The following is a 19,937-nucleotide window of genomic DNA, read 5'->3' as shown; positions in this document are numbered from 1 at the left end:
GGTTAGTACCACCTCTTGAGCAGGGCCCAAATTAGGTTCCGAGAACCTTTATCTGAAACTGAGCTGTAGCGCTTAGAATCAAATCCAGAGCCCTATGAATTATGTTTCATAGCATATCAGGGTTTGCATAGTCATGGTTTATGTAGTCAAAAAGAGCCATAACGTATGTCTGGAATGGAACTGTTAAACTGACCTTTGCATCCATGGTTTGGTCCATAGTAACTATGGTATGATGCTGAGATTTATATTCTCATGACTTAAGTGTGCACATGTGCATTTTTCTTTTACCATGTTCTTGTACAAATTTTGTGGAAGAAAGGCATTGTTGTAAAGATGTATTCAGGAATGTTATGCTTTACTTCAGATACTGTATACAGTATTTTCCTACTATGCACCTTGGCCATGAAATAATGTACAAAAAGATCTAACATTTATATCCAGTGATGAATTTAAGGACTTCATGAAGAATGTGGTGATTGAGGAAGGTTGTTTGAACAGCTGTTCTTTTATTTTATTGTGGATATATTGTGTGTAACATGTGTTTCATTTTATCATATGTTATTTTATACGGCTGCTGCCTTGGCCAGGTCTCAATAGGATTTCCTGGTCAAAATAATTGTATAATAAAGTTAAAGAATGTATAATGCCAAAACCCACCATTATTATTAATAGCCTTAAATGTGCCCCTTTGGAGCATCTTGAGTTTCAGTATGTTTTTTTTTGTGGGGGGTTTTGGCCGACTGTACATGCTGGCCACTTACATGAGTGTTGAGGCCTAATTTATACTTGGTTGTATGACCGTGTTAGAAAAAAGTGACACTCAAAGGTGTGAATTGGATATCCTCAGGTCGCAATGTTTGCAATATTTAGGCTTTGCAAGACTACTTGTTACCTACTGATGAACTTTATGTATGCGTTGTATTGTGTATTGTGTTTGCGTGTATGTGGCTCATCATGCTGTATGCACTGTTCTCTTATTTTATGTATGCGTTTGCGTGTATGTGGCTCATCATGCTGTATGCACTGTTCTCTTATTAATTGACACTGTCTCAAGATCAATGCAAAGAAGTGCATTGGTGTGCTACAGCACTGGTTCCCAAACAGTGGGTCGGGACCCATTTTTATGGTTTGTGAGTAAATATATTTTTATTTATTCTTTCTATTTAAAAAAAAATATTTAAAAAAAAAGAAATTTAAATAAAAGCTTTTAAGAAGTAGTGAAAATAGCAGATCTACAAGCTCGACTATTTGCACTAGTTTGGGTCCCGGACAGACACACAACTTCTCTTTTGGGTCTCGAGCTAAAAAGTTTGGAAACCACTGTGCTACAGCACTGGTTCTCAATAGGGGTCCTTGAGGTGGTTCCAGGGGTTCCCCGCTAATGTTTAATAGTTAGGAACTACTGTAAATGGACTTCTAGGGGTGTGTAGTGTAACTATGAGAGCGTATAAATGGAACCAAATGGTCCATTTGATTCACGTTTCAGAGTTAAATTAGGGTTTTACCATGTAGATTGGGGTCCCAGAGATTAAAAATAGAAAAATAAATCAAATGGGGCTCTGTGGCCTAATGCAGATCAAACTTGGGATCCTTGAAATAAAAAAAAAAGAGAATCCTATTCTACCCTAGGATACAGCATGATGTTTGCCACTACATCTGTATTTATTGGTTGAAAATCATGTACTGTATACAATTTGAGATGTTTTTTACTTGTTTTATATGAAAGTATTTTAAAGATGTTATTTCATGCTTGGTTTCTGTACTGCTTCTTAAACGTTATAGAAATGTTTCAAATATATACAAATTTGATAAAAAATAAATAAAAAAGTGCCAAAGGAAAAAAACGTCTGGCTGAAAACGGCCACATTCTTAAACGTTACAGAAATGTTTCAAATATATACAAATTTGATGATAAAATAGGTCTGGCTGGAAAGCCATATGAAGTGAATAACGGTACTGTACACAGTAAAATTTGATGCTATCTGCAGTGCAAAAAAAAAAAAAAACGTTACACATTTGTAAATGAACACTGTGGATTCTGCTGTGTATGTATCCCTCAAAGGCACTGAATGAAGCCCACATTTTAAAGGTTACAATGTTGAGTCCAGATATACAGTATTTTAATATAATAACATCTTATAATAGCATTAATACAAGCATGTACTTTTATTTGAACAGAAATCAGCTACTACATTCATAACCACAGATGTATACATTAATTGTGGTGTATTTTACAAAATATGCACATTCATGTCATCTATCACTCTAAAAGCATAACAAATAACACTGTTTTGTAAAGTCCAACAAAAATCATCAAACAAAAATAAGAGGCTGCCTGCTACACATTCATTTAGGTAATATTTGCTTCGCTGGATTGGGGGACAGGCGTTTCAATATTGACACTCTTAATCATGTACATTTTTTATGATCTATAATTATTTAACCCCTGTTTTCTCCCCAATGTAGTCGTTATACCAATTAATTCCTCCCCACACACTGTAGTGTTTTTACTGCTGTTGTATCCCACTGACTACCAGTGAGGAGCCCCCACCGAGAGGACGTAGGCGTAGGGCCTTTGTCTCATGACTCCCGCTCAACACTCCCCGCTGACAGGTGTCGCCCCAGGCCGTAGGTGTATGTGCAATGACCAATATCACCCTCCCCGCTCAGCTTCCCTCCCCCGAAGATGGGTCAATCGTGTTCGCATAGACACCGACAAAGCCCGATGTACCACGGTGGATTCGAACCTACAACCTCCGTGGTGGTGGGCAGGGACTGTGCCACCCGAGTGCCTTTGGTCATGTAAATGTAAGTAAAAAAACAGATTTTTGTTTCTTTCAGTTATCTAAAATGTGCTACAAATACAGTTCCATTTGTAATATGAAGGACTAATGGTGGTTATATACACAGTTGTCAGTAAGATCAGTTAAATTAACATTGGAGTTGTCTATGAACAAGCATTTGACTGATTCCAAAGCAGCCCCTAACAAACTGCTTGTGAATTGCACTGTATTGTTTTAAAGCTGCTGTGATATTTTGTTAAAATAAGTGTTAAATAGCTCTATATTCCAAATCATTGCTGTATAGAGTGTTCAGTAACGGGGGTCTCCCCATCTTTCCAGCGCTTTAGTAAACAGAAAATACATTTTCAGGTAGGGATACCAATTTCATCCAATCAGGAGAGAGAACTCATACAGGATAAGAAAGTGAAATTGGAAGTGATGGGGGGAAAAAATCGTAGTCAAAATTGGAACCGTAACATGAGTTAATACATGATTTTTGTGGGGTTCTCTCTCCTGATTGGATGAAATTTGTAACCCACCAGGAAATGTAACCCACCAGGAAATGTATTAACTGTTTACTAGAGTGGAGCTGGAGTGATGGGGAGACCCCTGTTACTGAATACATACTCTATAGCAATGTTTACTTAACACAATATACTAGAGCTTTAACCTTTTCACGATAAACTTTTGTTGTCAATCAAAACCCATTCAACTTCACCCATTTTCAACCTATCTTCATATAATTGGTCCTCACTAATGCTCCTGATAAATTGAGCATTAGTGAGGCCCAATTATATGAAGATGGGTTGAAAATGGGTGAAGTCGTCCCTTAAAGGGATAGTTCACCCCCAGAATGACTTATTTTCTATTGATTAGTCACCCCGTGGAGACTTGAATTCATGGATATTTTTTTGTTTTTGTCGCATTCCTAAGCCAATAATTTGATGACCGGCAGCGGTTCCGGTAGGAGACACAAAGAGTCTCCTTTGTGTCTCCTACTGAAACCGCTGCCTAACGGTCTGCTGGTCATCAAATTATTGGCTTGGGAATGTGACAAAAACAAAAAAACAAACATGAATTCAAGTCAAATCTATTCAAAACATTTAAACAGACCATTTTGTACATCAGGGGAAAACAACTGGAGAGTGTTAAAGCAAACACTCTATTTTTAGTGCAGTTTATCTTTTTACCTTCCCTTTGTTAATTATTCAGGTTTTCCAAAAACGATGCAATGTTTCAGACAGAAAACGCTGACATCGTGACCTTTGGTATTGTCAATAGGGGACAACGGTGACACACGCCCACCCAAAGTTCAGAACAGTCATACTAGTACGACTACTGTAAGTGTTAAATTAACACTAAAGATTTTACCACTGTATCTAACAGATGGAATCACGAGTCACAACTTAGGATCACGTGTTGAATATTGTAGATGATGATTTCAGGCTGTTGATGCTATCTGATCCCAGAGCAGTTTATAATTAGCTTTCACAATCCAGGAGCCTGTGAGAGTCTGATTTGGGGTCAGTCCATATACTTCTCAGCACGCAGTATTTGGCAGTACATCAACAGAGAAAAAACCAGGGCCAGGAGCTGACATGGAGAGAAAACAGGCACAGGTATGATGAATTATGACAATAACTTCAAATAAATTGTGGCAGTTGGCGGTTATTAAAGAGAAGCAAATGATTCTTTAATACCTTTTTTTCTACTCGTTTTCAATTATTTCAAAAACATTTTCATTAATTTTTTCTCTCCAGTTTCATTGTTATGCCAATTCGCCTCATGCATGTGTATACACTTTGACATGCTCCCCATTGCTCTGGGGAGGGTGTAGTAGACAACCATGTCTCCTCTGATACACATGGAGCTGCTTTATTTATTTCAGTGTGACCAGCGTAGTGATGAGTTTCACAGGGTGATGCGGAGGAAAACGCTATCCCTCCCAGTTCTGCTCCATACTGAACAGGTACCTCGACCAACCTGTAGGTGTTGCTAGGGCAACGACAGAGCTCACCCTCTCCACCTGGCTTCCCACCCACAAACACGGGCAATTGTGTTAGCTGGAATGCCCGGCCAAACTGGAGGCACCGTGGAAGATACGAACCTCATTCTACATGTGGTGTGCAGGTACTTTACCCCTGCGCCTGCCTTTATTCTACGGATTTGCAAGCCAGTCAAAAAATACTGTCCAATCCCATCAAAACACTGACAGCCATTTTCCATGTATATTTAAGCACCCAGAACTATTGAAAGAAAAGGTTAACTACCTGCACGATGCCAATACACACTCCAAACACAAGCACTGAAGGGATGTTGTCTAGCAGCCACTGCCGGGCTTTCTGGTAACATGGCTGTAGAGAGAAGAGAGCGGAGACACACATATTGAGCTACGAGATCGAGTGACAAAAGGAAGTGGTGTTGACGGATGGATGGATAGAGAGAGATGGCATGCGATATTGTTTTTCCAAGGATGGTTGGGGAAGAGGAGCGTTTGTTTTTGTTAACACTTTTATGCAGACAGGCGCACCACCAGTGAGGCCTTAAGACTCGTGAGGCATGCCTGAGTGCGCCACTAGCCGAGCAACTGGCCGTGCCGAACAGCCGATGGCCTCGTGCCTCGACCAGCGCGCCATCTTGAGTTGGCAAGCCATCGTGGATGGAATAATTTATCATGTGAAGCAAAACAAGCGCAAAGATTTGAGTTACGAATGTCTGCTTAAAAAAAATATATATAAAAAAAAATATATATATATATATATATATATTTGCACAAATCTTTCAAAAATAGCAGATCTACAAGCTCATAGCGCGGCACTCGGTGCCGCACTATGAGCTTGTATATCTGCTATTTTCCGTTGAAGGATGAAGGGGTGGCAAATGACAGAAATGTGGAGTGCAGAGGGTGGTGGCTGGCGGTGTTGCAAGAACATGGCAAAAACAAAACTTGCATTGTCACAGCGTGATCCATTCCTGACATTCTTTTAACGTGTGAAATACACACACACACACATCTGAAAACAATCTGGATTCTGTTAACCACTTAAATTAAACCCTATACACTTCATTGGCCAGGGTCCCCCAGGGGTCTGTACTCTCCTCTCCCCCCCCCCCCCTCTACAACGAATCTCTTTGATAAATCTAGCCGATCTACACAGTGCTCACAACACGTCGCAACGTGACACGCTGTGAGCTTGTAGATGGACTATTTTCGCCGAATGTTGGCCTGTTATGACATGCCCAGAACAGAGACTCTAGGGCTCATGTGGTTACGACTGACCTCGCTCCATCCGTCAACACAGTGCGTCATCCCGTCAGAGCAGCACGATGAGGGCAGCGTGCCGTTCAGCACGTCATACCAATCCGTTTTATCTGACACACCGCAGCATTTGAACTGGGGGGGGGGGGAGAGAGAGAGAGAGAGAGAGAAGAGAGAGAGAGAGAAGAGAGAGAGAGAGAGAGAGATGAGAGAGAGAGAGAGAGAGAGAGAGAGAGAGAGAGAGAGAAGAGAGAGAGAGAGAGAGAGAGAGAGAGAGAGAGTGAGAGAGAGAGAGAGAGAGATGAGAGAGAGAGAGAGAGAGAGAGAGAGAGAGAGAGAGAGAGAGGAGAGGGGTTCAAGTCCAGTGGTGTAAAGTAACTAAGTACATGTACTCAAGTATTGTACTTAAGTACACATTTGAGGTATCTTAACTTTACTAGTTAAAGCTCTAGTATATTGTCAAAGTAAACATTACTAGAGTATTTCCAATTTTCAATACTTTTACTTCTACTCCACCACATCTCAGAGGCATATATTGTATTTTACTCCACTACAATCATTTGAAAACTTTAGTTACTTGTTTTTTGATTATTACAAAACATACATTCACCACTTTAGCCTTTTATATACCACGGCTATTTGAAAATAGCTGATCTACAAGCTCACAACGCGCCGCAATGCGACGAGTTGTGAGCTTGTAGATCAGCTATTTTCAAAAGATTTGTATACATATTGAACTTGTGAAATGGGACATTCTACATAATGAGTACTTTCTACTTTTGATACATTAAGTACATTTTGATGCCAATACTTTTGTACTTTTACTCAAGTAAATTTTAAATACCAGCCTTTTACTTGTAACGGAGCATTTTCAGATTGTGGTATTGAGACGTTTGCTTAAGTAAAACATTTGAGTACTTCTTCCACCACTGGTCTAGTCTATCGGCCCTGTCTTGATTGAAAAAAATATGAACTTTTACCCCCTCCACTCAGTTCTGTCCTCATATGCCTCGTTTATACTTATTTGTGCACCGGTATCATGCACCAGGTAAAGCAGATCTACAAGTGAGATTGTACATCTGCTATTTTAAGTGCGCGACACTGGTGTGCAGCTAAGCATTACTCAGGCTTTATTTGATCTAGGATCAGAGAAACTAGCCTGTAAACCAGACAAATGTGCCAGAGTGAATTGTTTTGCTCTGTATTAGTCTGGCCATGCCAGGCTACAGAGAAACAACAGATCGCAGTGGTTCATCATTTTATTTCTGATTTCTTGTAATGTTGACCATCTGGGAACTGAAGCTTGTGCTATATCTGCGCCTGCAAGTCCTTCTGGAACAGACAGTCGGCTAAATGTCCACGGTGTTGATGTAAACTGCAGTAACCTGAATGTATCTGGACATTTTTACAGTCACGCCTCCAATGCAGATGGATCTCATCTGTTGGGAGACGTAAGTGATGCTTAAATCACTTAGGTAGTGTATACTGTATAAGCACCACAGAGGGAGAATTCCTCACCATTCTCTGGACATTGTCCCAGGATTGTGTTAGTCCTTCATCGCTTCTGTAAACCTTCATTCCCTCTTTTAAATCGTTTTGAGCTTTGTCGTCCAGCTGAGAGAAAGAGAAAGTAAGACTGTAAGACAGACAGACATTCATTGTGTGCATTAACCCATTAACACATTGAGTGCCAAAAACGTTTTTTTTTCTTCACAGCATCACGAGATATCATTTTTCGAAGATTTAGACTTTAATCCACTTCCTGGTTAACTTATGACTTCAAAAGCCTGTATCTCGGCTCCTGTGTACTTTTTTTTTTACTATGTATTTTTGACTATTTTCGACAATTTTCAACTGGCTGCAACTATGGAACGGATTACAGAATGTTTTTAATGTTTTTCCCCCGATTGTACGAGACCTCTATGTGTGTAATGAGGGGATCACCGTGAGGACGGTGATCACTGAAAATATTTTGTGACTACTTGAAAAAGGTTCAAAAATGGTTAAAAATCCAGGCACTGACTGTACCCTGTTTTAAAAAAAAAACTGGCACTCAATGTGTTAACACCTGAGGCCGATTCTAAAACTAAACAGTTTTCTGAAAAACAAATGTTCACGATAAAAAAAAAATAGCACATCTACAAGCTCATAGCCGCGCTATGAGCTTGTAGATCTGCTATTTTTGAATAGCCAAAGTAAAACATAATTATGCTTGAAGTGGTTAAAATGATCAGTGGTTAAATCAGGACACTGATGCTTTCCCGGTTTTAATGGGTTTAAGGGTTTTAATGGGAAAGTTATTTGAGGCATGCAGGTACTGTATCATTTGTGAATTGTTTAGAATCATCAATTCAACCTCAGTTGATCAACACAATGTATTAACAGATAATACACTCGATTCATTCAACTACTTATTCAGGGGCTATTTATTCACAAAAGGCAATACATAATACTGTACAGTGGTGGTAGAGTTTCACGTTCCTTTTGACAGTTTAAGATTATTTAATGATAACTGATGAGACGAGACACCATGTAAAACAGACACCAAATTCATGTTTATGTGGACAGTGTACTGACAGCTTGAACTAAAATATGTGTTCTTCTCAACTTTCTGCCGTTATGAATGCGTAAAGCAGTATAGTAACTTTGGCGGAGTTGTACTGAAGGTCTTGCAGTCCCACTAGAAAGTGAAAACTTTAAATGATCCAAGTTGTGTAATCTGAGTGACACTGCTGGGTAATAATACAGTAATTAATAATAGCAGTAGTAGGTTGACGGACAGGCAAGGTGGTTGGAAGGTATCTAGAGGATGTTTTGGGTCTTTGTCTTAACCACTTAATGAATTGCAATGAATTGCATTTATATGGCGCTTTTCTAAGTACTCAAACTTACTCAAAGCGCCTTACAATGGTTCATTCATTCATACAGGGGGGGGGGCATTGGGAGGTGGAGCGGCGAACAGTCGACGCCAGCGTCCCCACTTTTCCCACATTCACACACCAATGGTGGCAAGCTAGCGCCGACCGAATCATTGGAGGCAATGTAGGGTTCAGTGTCTTGCCCAAGGACACTTCGACATGTGGACAGGAGGAGTTGGGATTCGAACCGCCGACCCACGGATCAATGGACGACCTGCTCTACCTCCTGAGCCACAGCCGCTTAAGCCCCAGCCACAGCCACAGCCACTTAAGCCCCATTTCAAGTTTTTGAATAAAAAAAAAAAGAATTGCTGATCTACAATCTCAGAGCAGCATGCTCAGCCCGATTGTTGAATTACAATATAATTAAAGTTAAATATTTCAAAGAATACAAAACGTGGGGAAGATTTGTGCAGGTTCTTCTGTGGCTTACTGGCAGTGTACACAAGAAATTATTGCTCCAGCAGTTTCTGATATCTATTCTGGACACACAGACACAGATACACAGACCTTCTTCTAGACATCTCTGCCTCCTACAGAGACATGCCGTTAAAACAGAACTTTGGTTGTTAGTGGCACAAGATGGTTGTTAGTGGCACAAGATGATATGAGGTGGCTAAGCTTTCTTCTTAGCCACCTCATATGACAAACCGAACAGAGCTTCCGTTTGTAGCGTTGGAAGATTGTGGAAGAGCTGCCTGTCTGGCTTAAGAGGCAAGGTCGTAATCAAGGTCAAGAACTCAAGATGACATAACCGGCCACATACCAGGAATATACCAGGAACAGAGAGACCTAGAACAAGACATGTTGACGTAGGAAGGGTTTACTCCCCCAGGGCAAGCTACACTCCACAATGTACTGGAGATGATCTGGCCTAACCAAATGCTGCTGCGCTCGCCTGTGTCACCCACTGGAAAGACGTGACAAAGAAGACCCCCAGGCGCATTTCTTTTTTTAATGAATTCTCCAACATGTATGGTTGTAATGCACTTCTGTGCAATTGGTGCCGGTCAGCGGCTGTAAGTCATCCATTTTGTTGCTTAGCCGAGCAAACACTAGAGAAGCAAAATGCAGGAAGTGTGATGCGGAAGCCGTGCTTCCTCTAACAAGGATGCATTTTCCCCTGTCTCTAGTCTGGGAGAGCTGGGAGACCATGACCATGGATTCAGCATTGTAAAGACTATGGGAGGGGCTCAGCATTGTGGGATAGAGCCAGTGCTCATAATGTCCCTGATATTCAACAACAGCATATCCCGGATGATGGGAAAACAGTTGGAATGTCCTGCTCTAACCCTATACCCACTGAATTTGACAGTAAACACTCAAAAAAACAGAGTAACCTTACAGTGGACGTCTGATGTTTCTGGCTGACGCCCAGTTTGAGCTCTTTCATGTGGATCACACAACATGTACTTAAGAGTTTGCTGAGTAAAGGTCAGCGTTTCATAAAGTCCCCCCCTAAAAATAGCCCGCACTGGTGCTGTATGAGAGTGAAAAAACAGAATGAAGAAGCATATTTGCTATAAAAATGGGCTGAAAATGATCTATGACATAGTTGGGAGATAGACGATACACAGTAAAATCCTCAGTGTTCATTTATCCATTTGTAACTCTTGAGAGGGTACACATTTGTACTAGATACCGATACTGGTATCGGAAAAGCTGCGGATAATGCCTAAAATGCTGGTATCGGTATCAGCGAGTTACACCAGTGAATGCCAATCCGATGCCATTTACAGTAAACAATTATTGATTATTGTAAGTTGAATGCTTCAGTTAATGTTGCACTGCTGTTTTATAGTCTTACTGTGCTATTTACAATATTATTTTACTCACTTGTGGCTGCACTTTAACAATTATTGATGGTATATTGTTATTTATTCCTAGATTTTTGTATTATGCATTGGCATACTCGGTATCAACTGATACGCAAGTTGCCTGTATCGGAATCGTATCGGGAAGGAAAGAATGGTATTGGTACATCTTTCATTTCATTTGTACCCTCTCAGAGTGAAAACTAATAGAATACGCACATCACTTCATTGAGGTGCTGGGTTGGAAAGTAATATGAAGAAAAAGAATAAACCCGCACACTCATCTGCTCCAAGGTAAATTTATTGACAACGTTTCGAGCCAAGGCTCTTCATCAGGTCAAACTCAAGAAGTGTGTACCTCACCCACTTATATAGGCACCCACAGGTCACGTTATCAATCAGTGGGTGGGACAACACGACAGGGTAATCAGATAGAGATTAGAGAAACATCTAATAAATACAGTGTTCAACATTTACATATCCACAGAACAGCAGTGGAAAAAACACAAATGGACACTTGATTAATAAAATCTATAGCAAACAGAATCTAAATAATCAGGTACATTAAACATAGGCAACAAGAGTAATAATTAAAGAAAAATAATTAAAGAAAATGGCTGATTGGAAAATCCTCATTCATTCCTTTTGGAGACATTGTGTTTAAGGTGTAGATCCAAAAGGATTCACGCTGTAGTAGTAGTCTATTCAGATCTCCTCCTCGTCTGGGGCATTTAACATGTTCAATCCCCTGATATCTGAGAGTGGCCACATTGTGTTTAGCGGACAAAAAGTGCATTGCAACTGGGCTCTTTTGATCTTGGTTGCGAATGCTGCTTCTATGTTCAGAAATGCGTGTCTTTAGGGCCCTGTTGGTCTTGCCAACATATCCTCGACCGCATGGGCATTTTAGCAGGTATATAACATTTTTGGTTGTACATGATATAGTGCCCTTAATATCAAAACGTTTCCCCGTTAAAGGGTGCGTAAAAGTGTGGCTCTTTTCAGTAAAATTACATTGTGCGCAGCGGGCGCATCTGTAATTACCTTCGGGGATTTGAGTTAAAAAAGACGATTCTGGCATTTGAGGGATGAGATCTGATTTAACAACTGTTTGTCTTATATTAGGAGGACGTTTATAGACAACCCTGGGCATGTCCTTGAAGGTAGTGGCCAATTTAGGGTCGCTACTGAGGATATGCCAGTGTTCTTTTATAGTGCGTTCAAACTCCTTACCAAGGGCTGAATATTGTACAATGCATAGGGGGCCGTTACTTGGGGAGGCGTCCCGTTTGGACTGTAGGACTTCCTCCTGTGTACAGTCACTAAATCTGTCGCGTGCCTTTTTTAGCCACTCGTCTGGATAGCCTCTACTTTTAAAGCGCATATCTAGGAGGTCCGCTTGTGTTTTGTAGTCCGTTCCATCACTACAAAGTCTCCTAATGCGGCTATGTTGGCTTATGGGAAGGCTGCGTTTCAGAGGTAATGGATGGAAACTGTCAGCTCTCAGCAAGGCATTACTGTCTGTGGGTTTTCTATAGACGTCTGTTTTAAAACCTTTGCCGTTACGCATTATGCGGATGTCTAGAAAACTCACTTCCATTTTGTCGGAAGTCATTGTGAAATTTAGTGACTGGTTACATGAGTTTATATATTCAAAGAACATTTGTAAGTCTTGTTCAGTGCCCCCCCACAGTAGAAAAATGTCATCCACATATCGCCGCCAGAGTTTTATATGGGTCAAGAAGGGATTGTTGAGACCCAACACAGAATCTTGTTCAAAAAGACCCATATAAAGGCCTGCGTAATTTGGGGCCATACGGCTACCCATCGCGGTGCCACGTGTTTGGAGATAATAGTCATTCTCAAACATAAAAAAGTTTCTTGTTAGAACTAGTTCGGCCAGATCTCTGATACAGTTTGTACTTGGTGAGAGCTGGGTGTCACGTTTGTTCAAATAATAAGAGAGCGCTTCCAGTCCCCCAGTGTGGGGTATACAGGTATATAGGCTCTCCACATCCCTCTCAGAGTTAAATGAGAGTGAGGATTTGACTGTGATGATGTGGACTGACCTTCTTGTGAAACAGGTGGATGATCACTGCAAGAGTCACCTCCGTCAGCACCAGGAACAACAGGATCACAAAGAACTGTAGAGGGAGAGAATGGAAGTCAGTTCCAGCATGAGGTGCGCGTGTGTGTGGAGAGACATTATAAGCGGAAAGTTCCAAAAGTTTGTAGATGGTCTATAAAATAAGTGTAAAATAGGGCTTAAAACATGCAAGAAGCCTTCCCATAGCATTCAAAGCAGTGTACATTTTTTGGACAGCAGATTTAGATTTTAGTCTACTAAATCTACAGTTGATTTAGTCGACTAAAATCTATTTTGGCAGGCCTTGATGGCGTAGTAATGCTTGATTTGTAGACCGAGCTTGTAGATCGTCTATTTTCGGAGCGCGACACCCGCACACAACCAAGAATAAAATGACTTGTCTTAGTTCTATTGCATCTTCTCTCCACTCCCCTCCCTTTTAGTTTTTATTTGTTGACGACATTGTCAATATATCTAGTCATAGTTTTAGTCTTACTTTTTATTTAGTTTTCGTCTGTGAAAAAAGGTAGTCGACAAACATTTTTCATCATAGTTTTAGTTAACGAAATGAACACTGATTCAAAGCGATGTCTAATATGCCCAACGACATATTATTCTATATACAGAATAGAATAAAATATCAATTATGTCTTCGTTGGGCAGGGATGACTCACCGTCATCAGAAGGCACCGCTGCTCCTTCAGCGCGCCGAGGCATCCCAGAAAACCCGTCACCATGGTAACCCCCCCGGCAACCAGCAGCAGATTGGCAGCCGAGAGGGAGGGGAAGGACAGCGGCAGCGAGGAGAACTCCGCCTGTGTGAAGGACAGCCACACCCCTACGCCAAATAAGCCACACCCTCCGAGCTGGAGGGCGGAGGAGGGGACGGACAGAAGAACAGAGTTGAGTGTTTTATTAGGAAACCGTTATCACCATTAAGGCCGATTTATACTTTGTCATATGACAGGGCATAAATTTAGGCATTACACGCCACGTTTTCAAACCTGTGTCCCAGCTCCATCAGCGTTGTATCAGTGAACAGTACTGGATTGGTACTGCGTTCAAGCATAGAGTTTGGATTGTTCATATACATTTTAGACCATTCATTTAGATTGGTTCTCAAATGATGTGCCGACACACACTGGTTTGCTGTGAGACAAATCCAGGTGTGCCTTGGGATTTTGTGACAACCACACATTATTATATTATTGCAGGATATATACAACTATGCAAAAAGTTATACATTATTTGAAACATTTACTATATCAGTACTTTCTGCACAGTCATTGTTTTCAATTCTATACCCTACAAAATATATTCTAACCACCTTCAACCTGGCATCCCTATTTTGGGCATGTCATTATAGGCTAAATCTTTAATTGATTTACTTATTTTTTCCACAAATATTGAAAAATAGCGAATAGCGTAATGAGCTTGTAGATTGACTATTTTCACTATGAATACAGGTGTGCCTTGAGACTTTGGCTTGCCCATTGGTGTGCCTTTGGCACAAAAAGTTTGAAACCACTGCCATAAGCTACTGCACTTTAAATTTCCTTGGGTGTATAAAATGATCCTTCCAACCATGGCAGAAAGCACTGGATGGGAGGAGGAATGTTTGGCAGAACCTCTGGTCTGAAGCTAGGAGTCCAGCGAACGTCCAGTAAAACGGCAAAGGAATCTGATTCCAGGTGAGCCAAATCTCAAGCTGCTGTAACAAGAGGCTATTTTGGCAGTCGCCCTATGCCAAAAGATATACTTCTCATACAAAAAGCAACGACGCTTCCCCTTAAGTCATGTGTAGAAAATGTGGCAGTGGAGAAGCTATGCTAATTTCTTTCCAAGCTGGATTCCAGGCCCCAAGGTATAATCATCGGCCCCTGTTTGACCTACATAAACAGAACGTTGGCACAGGGGACCACCTAAGCTCATTTCCATATGCTCTTACCAACGAGCACATGTTCGCCATTACTAAGCCTGGATTTAACATGCCGCTGTGGCGCCAAACCTCGCCTTAATACAGTTATACCCCCTTGATCACAGCCTGTTTCTCATTGACTTCACAGCCCATTTTGGGTTGGCTTATTCCAGTCTAATTCAGATGCCTGGAACTAGTTTATCTGCGGCAGTATAGAATGTATTGTGCATAATTCAGAGCTTGCTGGCGTGGAAAAGTGCCACACCGAGATCTTAGGTCTGTTTTCTACAAAAGCTTGCTCTCAGTTGCATTGGGAGTAAATAGGATGACACTGAAGCTAATTTAGTGCTGACTTAAGTAAACAAATCCTTTTAAGTAGTGGTAGCAATGTAGTACTTGTGTAAAGGTCCTCATTTCACGATTACACTTAAGTGGAAGTATTGGCTTAGCATCAGACACAAAAGTACATGTGAATGTCTTTGATACAAAGTATGATGTCGCTGAAACTACAGAAACGCTTGAACTGTTAAGGTAAACGGGACTTTGCTTGCGCTGATGCTCATCCAAAGCTGGAAGGTTCATTATTTTTATGAAGTGATAAAAGGCTTTATTGGCTGTCCATTTGTTCCTCTGTAACTGTGTGATGTGTGACAACAATCTTTAAATGTTTTAAATGCAGCCTAGTCAAAGTAGAAATGGAATCAGTCAGATGATGCATGGGTTCCTCAAACCATGCATTTATTTATGTACAGTACTTAAAACCGTACATACGTATATTTTACATGTATTTAGTTTGCATGCTGCCTCTGTATTTGCTAAGCCCTGAACATGACAAGTTATAATAATAATAAAACCAAAAAACGAAATCTATTCCCAGATACTGACCCAGAAGATGAGGTTGAAGACAAACATCAGGTATTTGACGCAGCACAGACACTTCCGAGATGCCGACATTCTGTGAGAGAAAGACAGAGAGTGAGAGAGAGACAGAGAGACAGAAGAGAAGGGGGGAAGGGAGAGGAACAGTGGAAGAGAGAGAAATACATTTCATTGTTAGAAAATTACTTCAGTGACTTCATTGGTGAAACATTTTCCTCACATCCATAGCATTCATCTGTGTTTCCTGTGTGTTTGTGGGTGCATGACATGTGGGTTAGTGTGGTGAAATGAGCTGACTGGGGTGGGGGTGTTTTATGGGTTTGTTATGGTGTGTCACTGTGGTTAGTATGTGTTTGTTTGTATGTGTTTGCACGAACACACATGTGCATATTTGCATGTGTGTATACATCAGAGGCAACAAATTTACAGTACACCGTAAAGTAAATAACAAGTAAAAAACAAAACAACCAATAGCTAAGATGTAATCCTTTTTGCAAACAGTAGGTGCAGCATATAGTGGAGTGTGGTGCACATTGGTAAGAGCCGTGCGTGCGTGCATGCGTGCGTGCGTGTGTGTGCATATTTGCAGCGTAAGCTCATTCTGTCACTCCGGGTCCCTGTCTTAACTGCAGAGTCCAGTGACCAGTTCCCACCACAGGAAGTAGAGCCGCTGACAGGAAGGAACCCCCCTCCCTCCCTGGTTGAGAGCTCTAATTGTGTTAACCACCGCCAGGCTGCGGGGGCCGTTTACCCTGACCAATGGAAGGGCAGAGCTGTGACTCACCACATAGTTTAAGGTATAGCTCACGCACACCCCCCCCCCCCCCCAACATCCCCCCCACACACACACACCACCCCCACCCCAACAAATCTCAAAGAATGCACCGAGTTTACAACTCTAGTGAAAAACATTCATTTTAAGTGCAATAAAATTAAAATTAAAATTATGTGTGTGTGTGTGTGTGTGTGTGTGTGTGTGTGTTCAGTTCAGTTGCCAGTGTACTGGTGAGATTTAATGCTTTGAAAAATGGATAGATTTCACATCTCTCTTGTTGCGTCAGTGGTTCTGTTCTCCTGGAAATCCTCCTGAGAATCACAGGCATCTGCACTATCTTTTCCATTTCATCCTCTATGGCAGTGGTTCCCAAAGTGTGTGTGTGTTTGTGTGTTAAATTTGTGGGGGGGGGGGGGGGGGTCCTTGAGGGTGTTCCAGGGGGTCCCCAGCTAGATGATTGATAATCAGAATCAAACAGACCCTTACAGGTCTGTAACTCTGAGATATGGAGGTCCATGGCGCCACCAAACTGGGGCATCCTTGAAATTCAAATGTCTGAGAACCAGTGCTCTTTGGAACAACACCAGATTTGACATCTCAGTGACATCACTCTTTCAAGTCTCTGTTCTGTGGTTTCTGGCTTTTAGGAGAGAAGCGTTCACATGTGTAGGGTTCCCAAAACCTTGCCCTCAAATAAATATTTCCTGGGATTATTTTTTTTATTAGACTGGTTGGATGCTTAGTTCTGATTGGTCAATCACAATTCGGCAGTCTTTTATTTCTCAATAACACAGACCTCTGTGCCTAATAACAGACTGTTCACAATCAAGCTCATTTGCAACAACTGTAGCAAGCAACTGTAGAATCTAACAGACCTTTTTCTTTTGCAGAAGCAATGAAATACTTTTTAAATCAATGAAACACTTTTTAAATCAATGAAATACTTTTTAAATCAATGATTTTTTTGTGTCAAATTTTAGATTTCTTTATTAAGTAGCCGTGTAATAAGTGGGATGGTGTGCATTTAGGCGGTCATGTTTTTGATGAATAAACAACCCATTCAGAGTGATTCCTGCATCACACTGAAGGGGGTTATTTATCAATATTGACTGCCTTGCTGTCCATCGTCTCTTACTATTTGACAGGAGTCATACAAGTAGAAGATGACAAAAAAAAGAAATGGACAGATTCACAAAAGGCTTGGACAGACACATGCCAGTCCTCATGCACAAAGTGTGTGTGTGTGTGTGTGTGTGTGTGTGTGTTATTCAGAAAAATACCTGAAACTGGGATTCAGAGGCTGATTTCACACGTTTGTGTTCTCCGGTCTCCTCTTTATTCAGTCCTGAATCGGTTTGAGTACTTTCTTATGTTTTTCCACTGCAGGTATTCCTTCAGGACCGGTCAGATAAATTGTATTCTTCCCCCTCTTATCCCCCTTTGCTTTGCTCTCCCGTCCAAAGTATTGTTCTTTGACTGTAGGACGTCTCTCTCTCTCTCTCTCTCTCTCTCTCTCTCTCTCTCTCTCTCTCTTGCTCTCGTTCTCGTAGATCAAAATAAATTGCCTGTCGTTCACTGTTTAACTTGGTTGATAAACGTTGTATGTTTCTGTAGCTATCTAGCTCTCCATCTAGGTTTGTTTATCTTTACTCCCTTCTGCCTGTTCTCTTATCCGCTGTTAGCTCTCTCTCTCTCTCTCTCTCTCTCTCTCTCTCTCTCTTTTCTCTCTCTCTCTCTCTCTCTCTCTCTGCCTCCCAATTCTTTCCAGATGTCTGTTTTGTTACACCCCCCATCTCCCTCCCCCTCCTATTTTGTTCTTGCTCTCTCCAGAGTAGTCATTCTTTATGTGTTCCTTCCTCCTCCTCCTCCTCCATCCATTCCCTTTAGCCTTCATTCTTTTTAGTAGTTCCAAACTATCTTTCTTTTAACCCAGACTTCAGGTTCCCCTGTTCATCTGATGATATTCTCTCTCTTAATTTTTGTAATGTTTTTTCTACACTGGTACACACACACACACACACACACACACACACACACATACACACACATACACACACAATACACCTTTTAGTACCGTAAAAATTGATGAACAACAAAATGTTCAAATTGCCTTCATTAATGAGATTGAGACATTTGGACCTCATAAAGGTAGATGAGCCCCCCCCCCCCCCCACACACACACTCTTCTTCTCCTTCCTGACCAAATAGTGGTGTGAGATGAGTTGCTCTGGTGAGAGTGTGTGTGGGGGGGGGGGGGGTTGGTCAGGTTGACATGTGACTTACGTAACATGTGCTCCACATCAGGGTACTATATAATTGGCTTAATTCCACGCCCTGTTTGTGCGCACGCATACACTGTGATTGGCTAGGCCTGATCACGTGGTGGAATCACTTGGCGCTAATTAGCATGTTGACGCTAATAATCGCTAACCGTTAACATGGGCTTCCCATAGACGATGCTAATACTAAGCTAATAATCGCTAACCGTTAACATGGGCTTTCCCAGAGCCGATGCTAATAATAAGTTAATAATCGCTAACCGTTAACTCATTCCCTGCCAACGTTTGCAAATCCAAAGCCCAGACCGCCAACAACGTCTTTTAACGTTTCTAGGTTTTTCTGTGTTTCCACTAGATGGCGCTCTTCGCTATCACATGAGTGACCATTTCATTTTTTTCATAAAATTTTTTTAAACTCTCCTCAAGACTCATTTATTTTCTCTAGCTTTTGTTTTAATGTTGTTTGAGTCTGTTTTCCATCTTGTTTCATATGTTTTCATTTTTGCATGTCCTGTGACTATGTTGTTGCACAGGCCTGTTCTGTTGATGCCTTCTGCAGCACTTTGGTCAATTTCGATTGTTATAAACGTGCTATATAAATAAAGCTTGATTCGATTTGTAATAACCAAATCTGTTGAAAATCAGCTGAGAATTCAGCGAAATACGATTGTTTTATTTCCTGCTTCATACAGTACATTAGGACAGTGGTTCTGGTTGGCGACGCCAGTGCCACTGCACCGCGGCAGATGCCTTTGTCGGAAAATGCACTCGCTCCTTCTTCTTTTCTGGATCAAGGGCCACTTGAAAATCATGAAAGCGTTCGCAGCCCACCCATCTGAACACATATTTTCAGATGGGTGGGCCGTTACTTTATTGATCAATCAATCGATTGTGTTCTGGCTCGGATCCATGGAACTAACATAGTTATTGGTATCACTATGAAAACACATTTTTCAAGGGTTTCAAGAAAAAATACCTTGACATTTTTTGTAGACATTATTAATGTTTTTAATATAAACGTTATATTATTTTAAAAATCGTAAATTGTTTTGCCTAGTTTGTGGGGGCCCACTTGCAAAACCCTACATGTGTATATCATACTCACCATACACACTACTAAGGTAATAAATTAAAGGACAACAACGTCTATTTAAAGGACTGTAAGACTACTAACTAGACAGAATAGTGTAGCGAGATGGGGGTCAGCATGTGGCAAGGATCCTGAA

General features: G+C 41.1%; 1 protein-coding gene across 1 annotated transcript; it reads right to left on the bottom strand.

Moving 5' to 3' along the window:
- Window positions 1-1,187: 1,187 nt before the first annotated feature.
- tspan4b (tetraspanin 4b) lies at window positions 1,188-18,135 on the bottom strand. Its single transcript, XM_080447643.1, has 8 exons — window positions 17,713-18,135; window positions 15,664-15,733; window positions 13,535-13,726; window positions 12,844-12,918; window positions 7,561-7,656; window positions 6,064-6,177; window positions 5,054-5,137; window positions 1,188-4,376 (listed from the first exon to the last, which is right to left on the bottom strand). The coding sequence occupies exons 2-8, from the start codon at window positions 15,730-15,732 to the stop codon at window positions 4,308-4,310; spliced, it is 699 nt and encodes a 232-aa protein (XP_080303769.1). The 5' UTR covers window position 15,733; window positions 17,713-18,135; the 3' UTR covers window positions 1,188-4,307.
- Window positions 18,136-19,937: the final 1,802 nt, after the last annotated feature.

This window comes from Gymnoscopelus braueri, assembly GCF_963280865.1.
Source record: "Gymnoscopelus braueri genome assembly, chromosome: 13".
Lineage (NCBI taxonomy): Eukaryota > Metazoa > Chordata > Actinopteri > Myctophiformes > Myctophidae > Gymnoscopelus > Gymnoscopelus braueri.
Note: the sequence above shows the minus strand (reverse complement) of the source record. Positions and strands in the feature narration are given on the sequence as shown.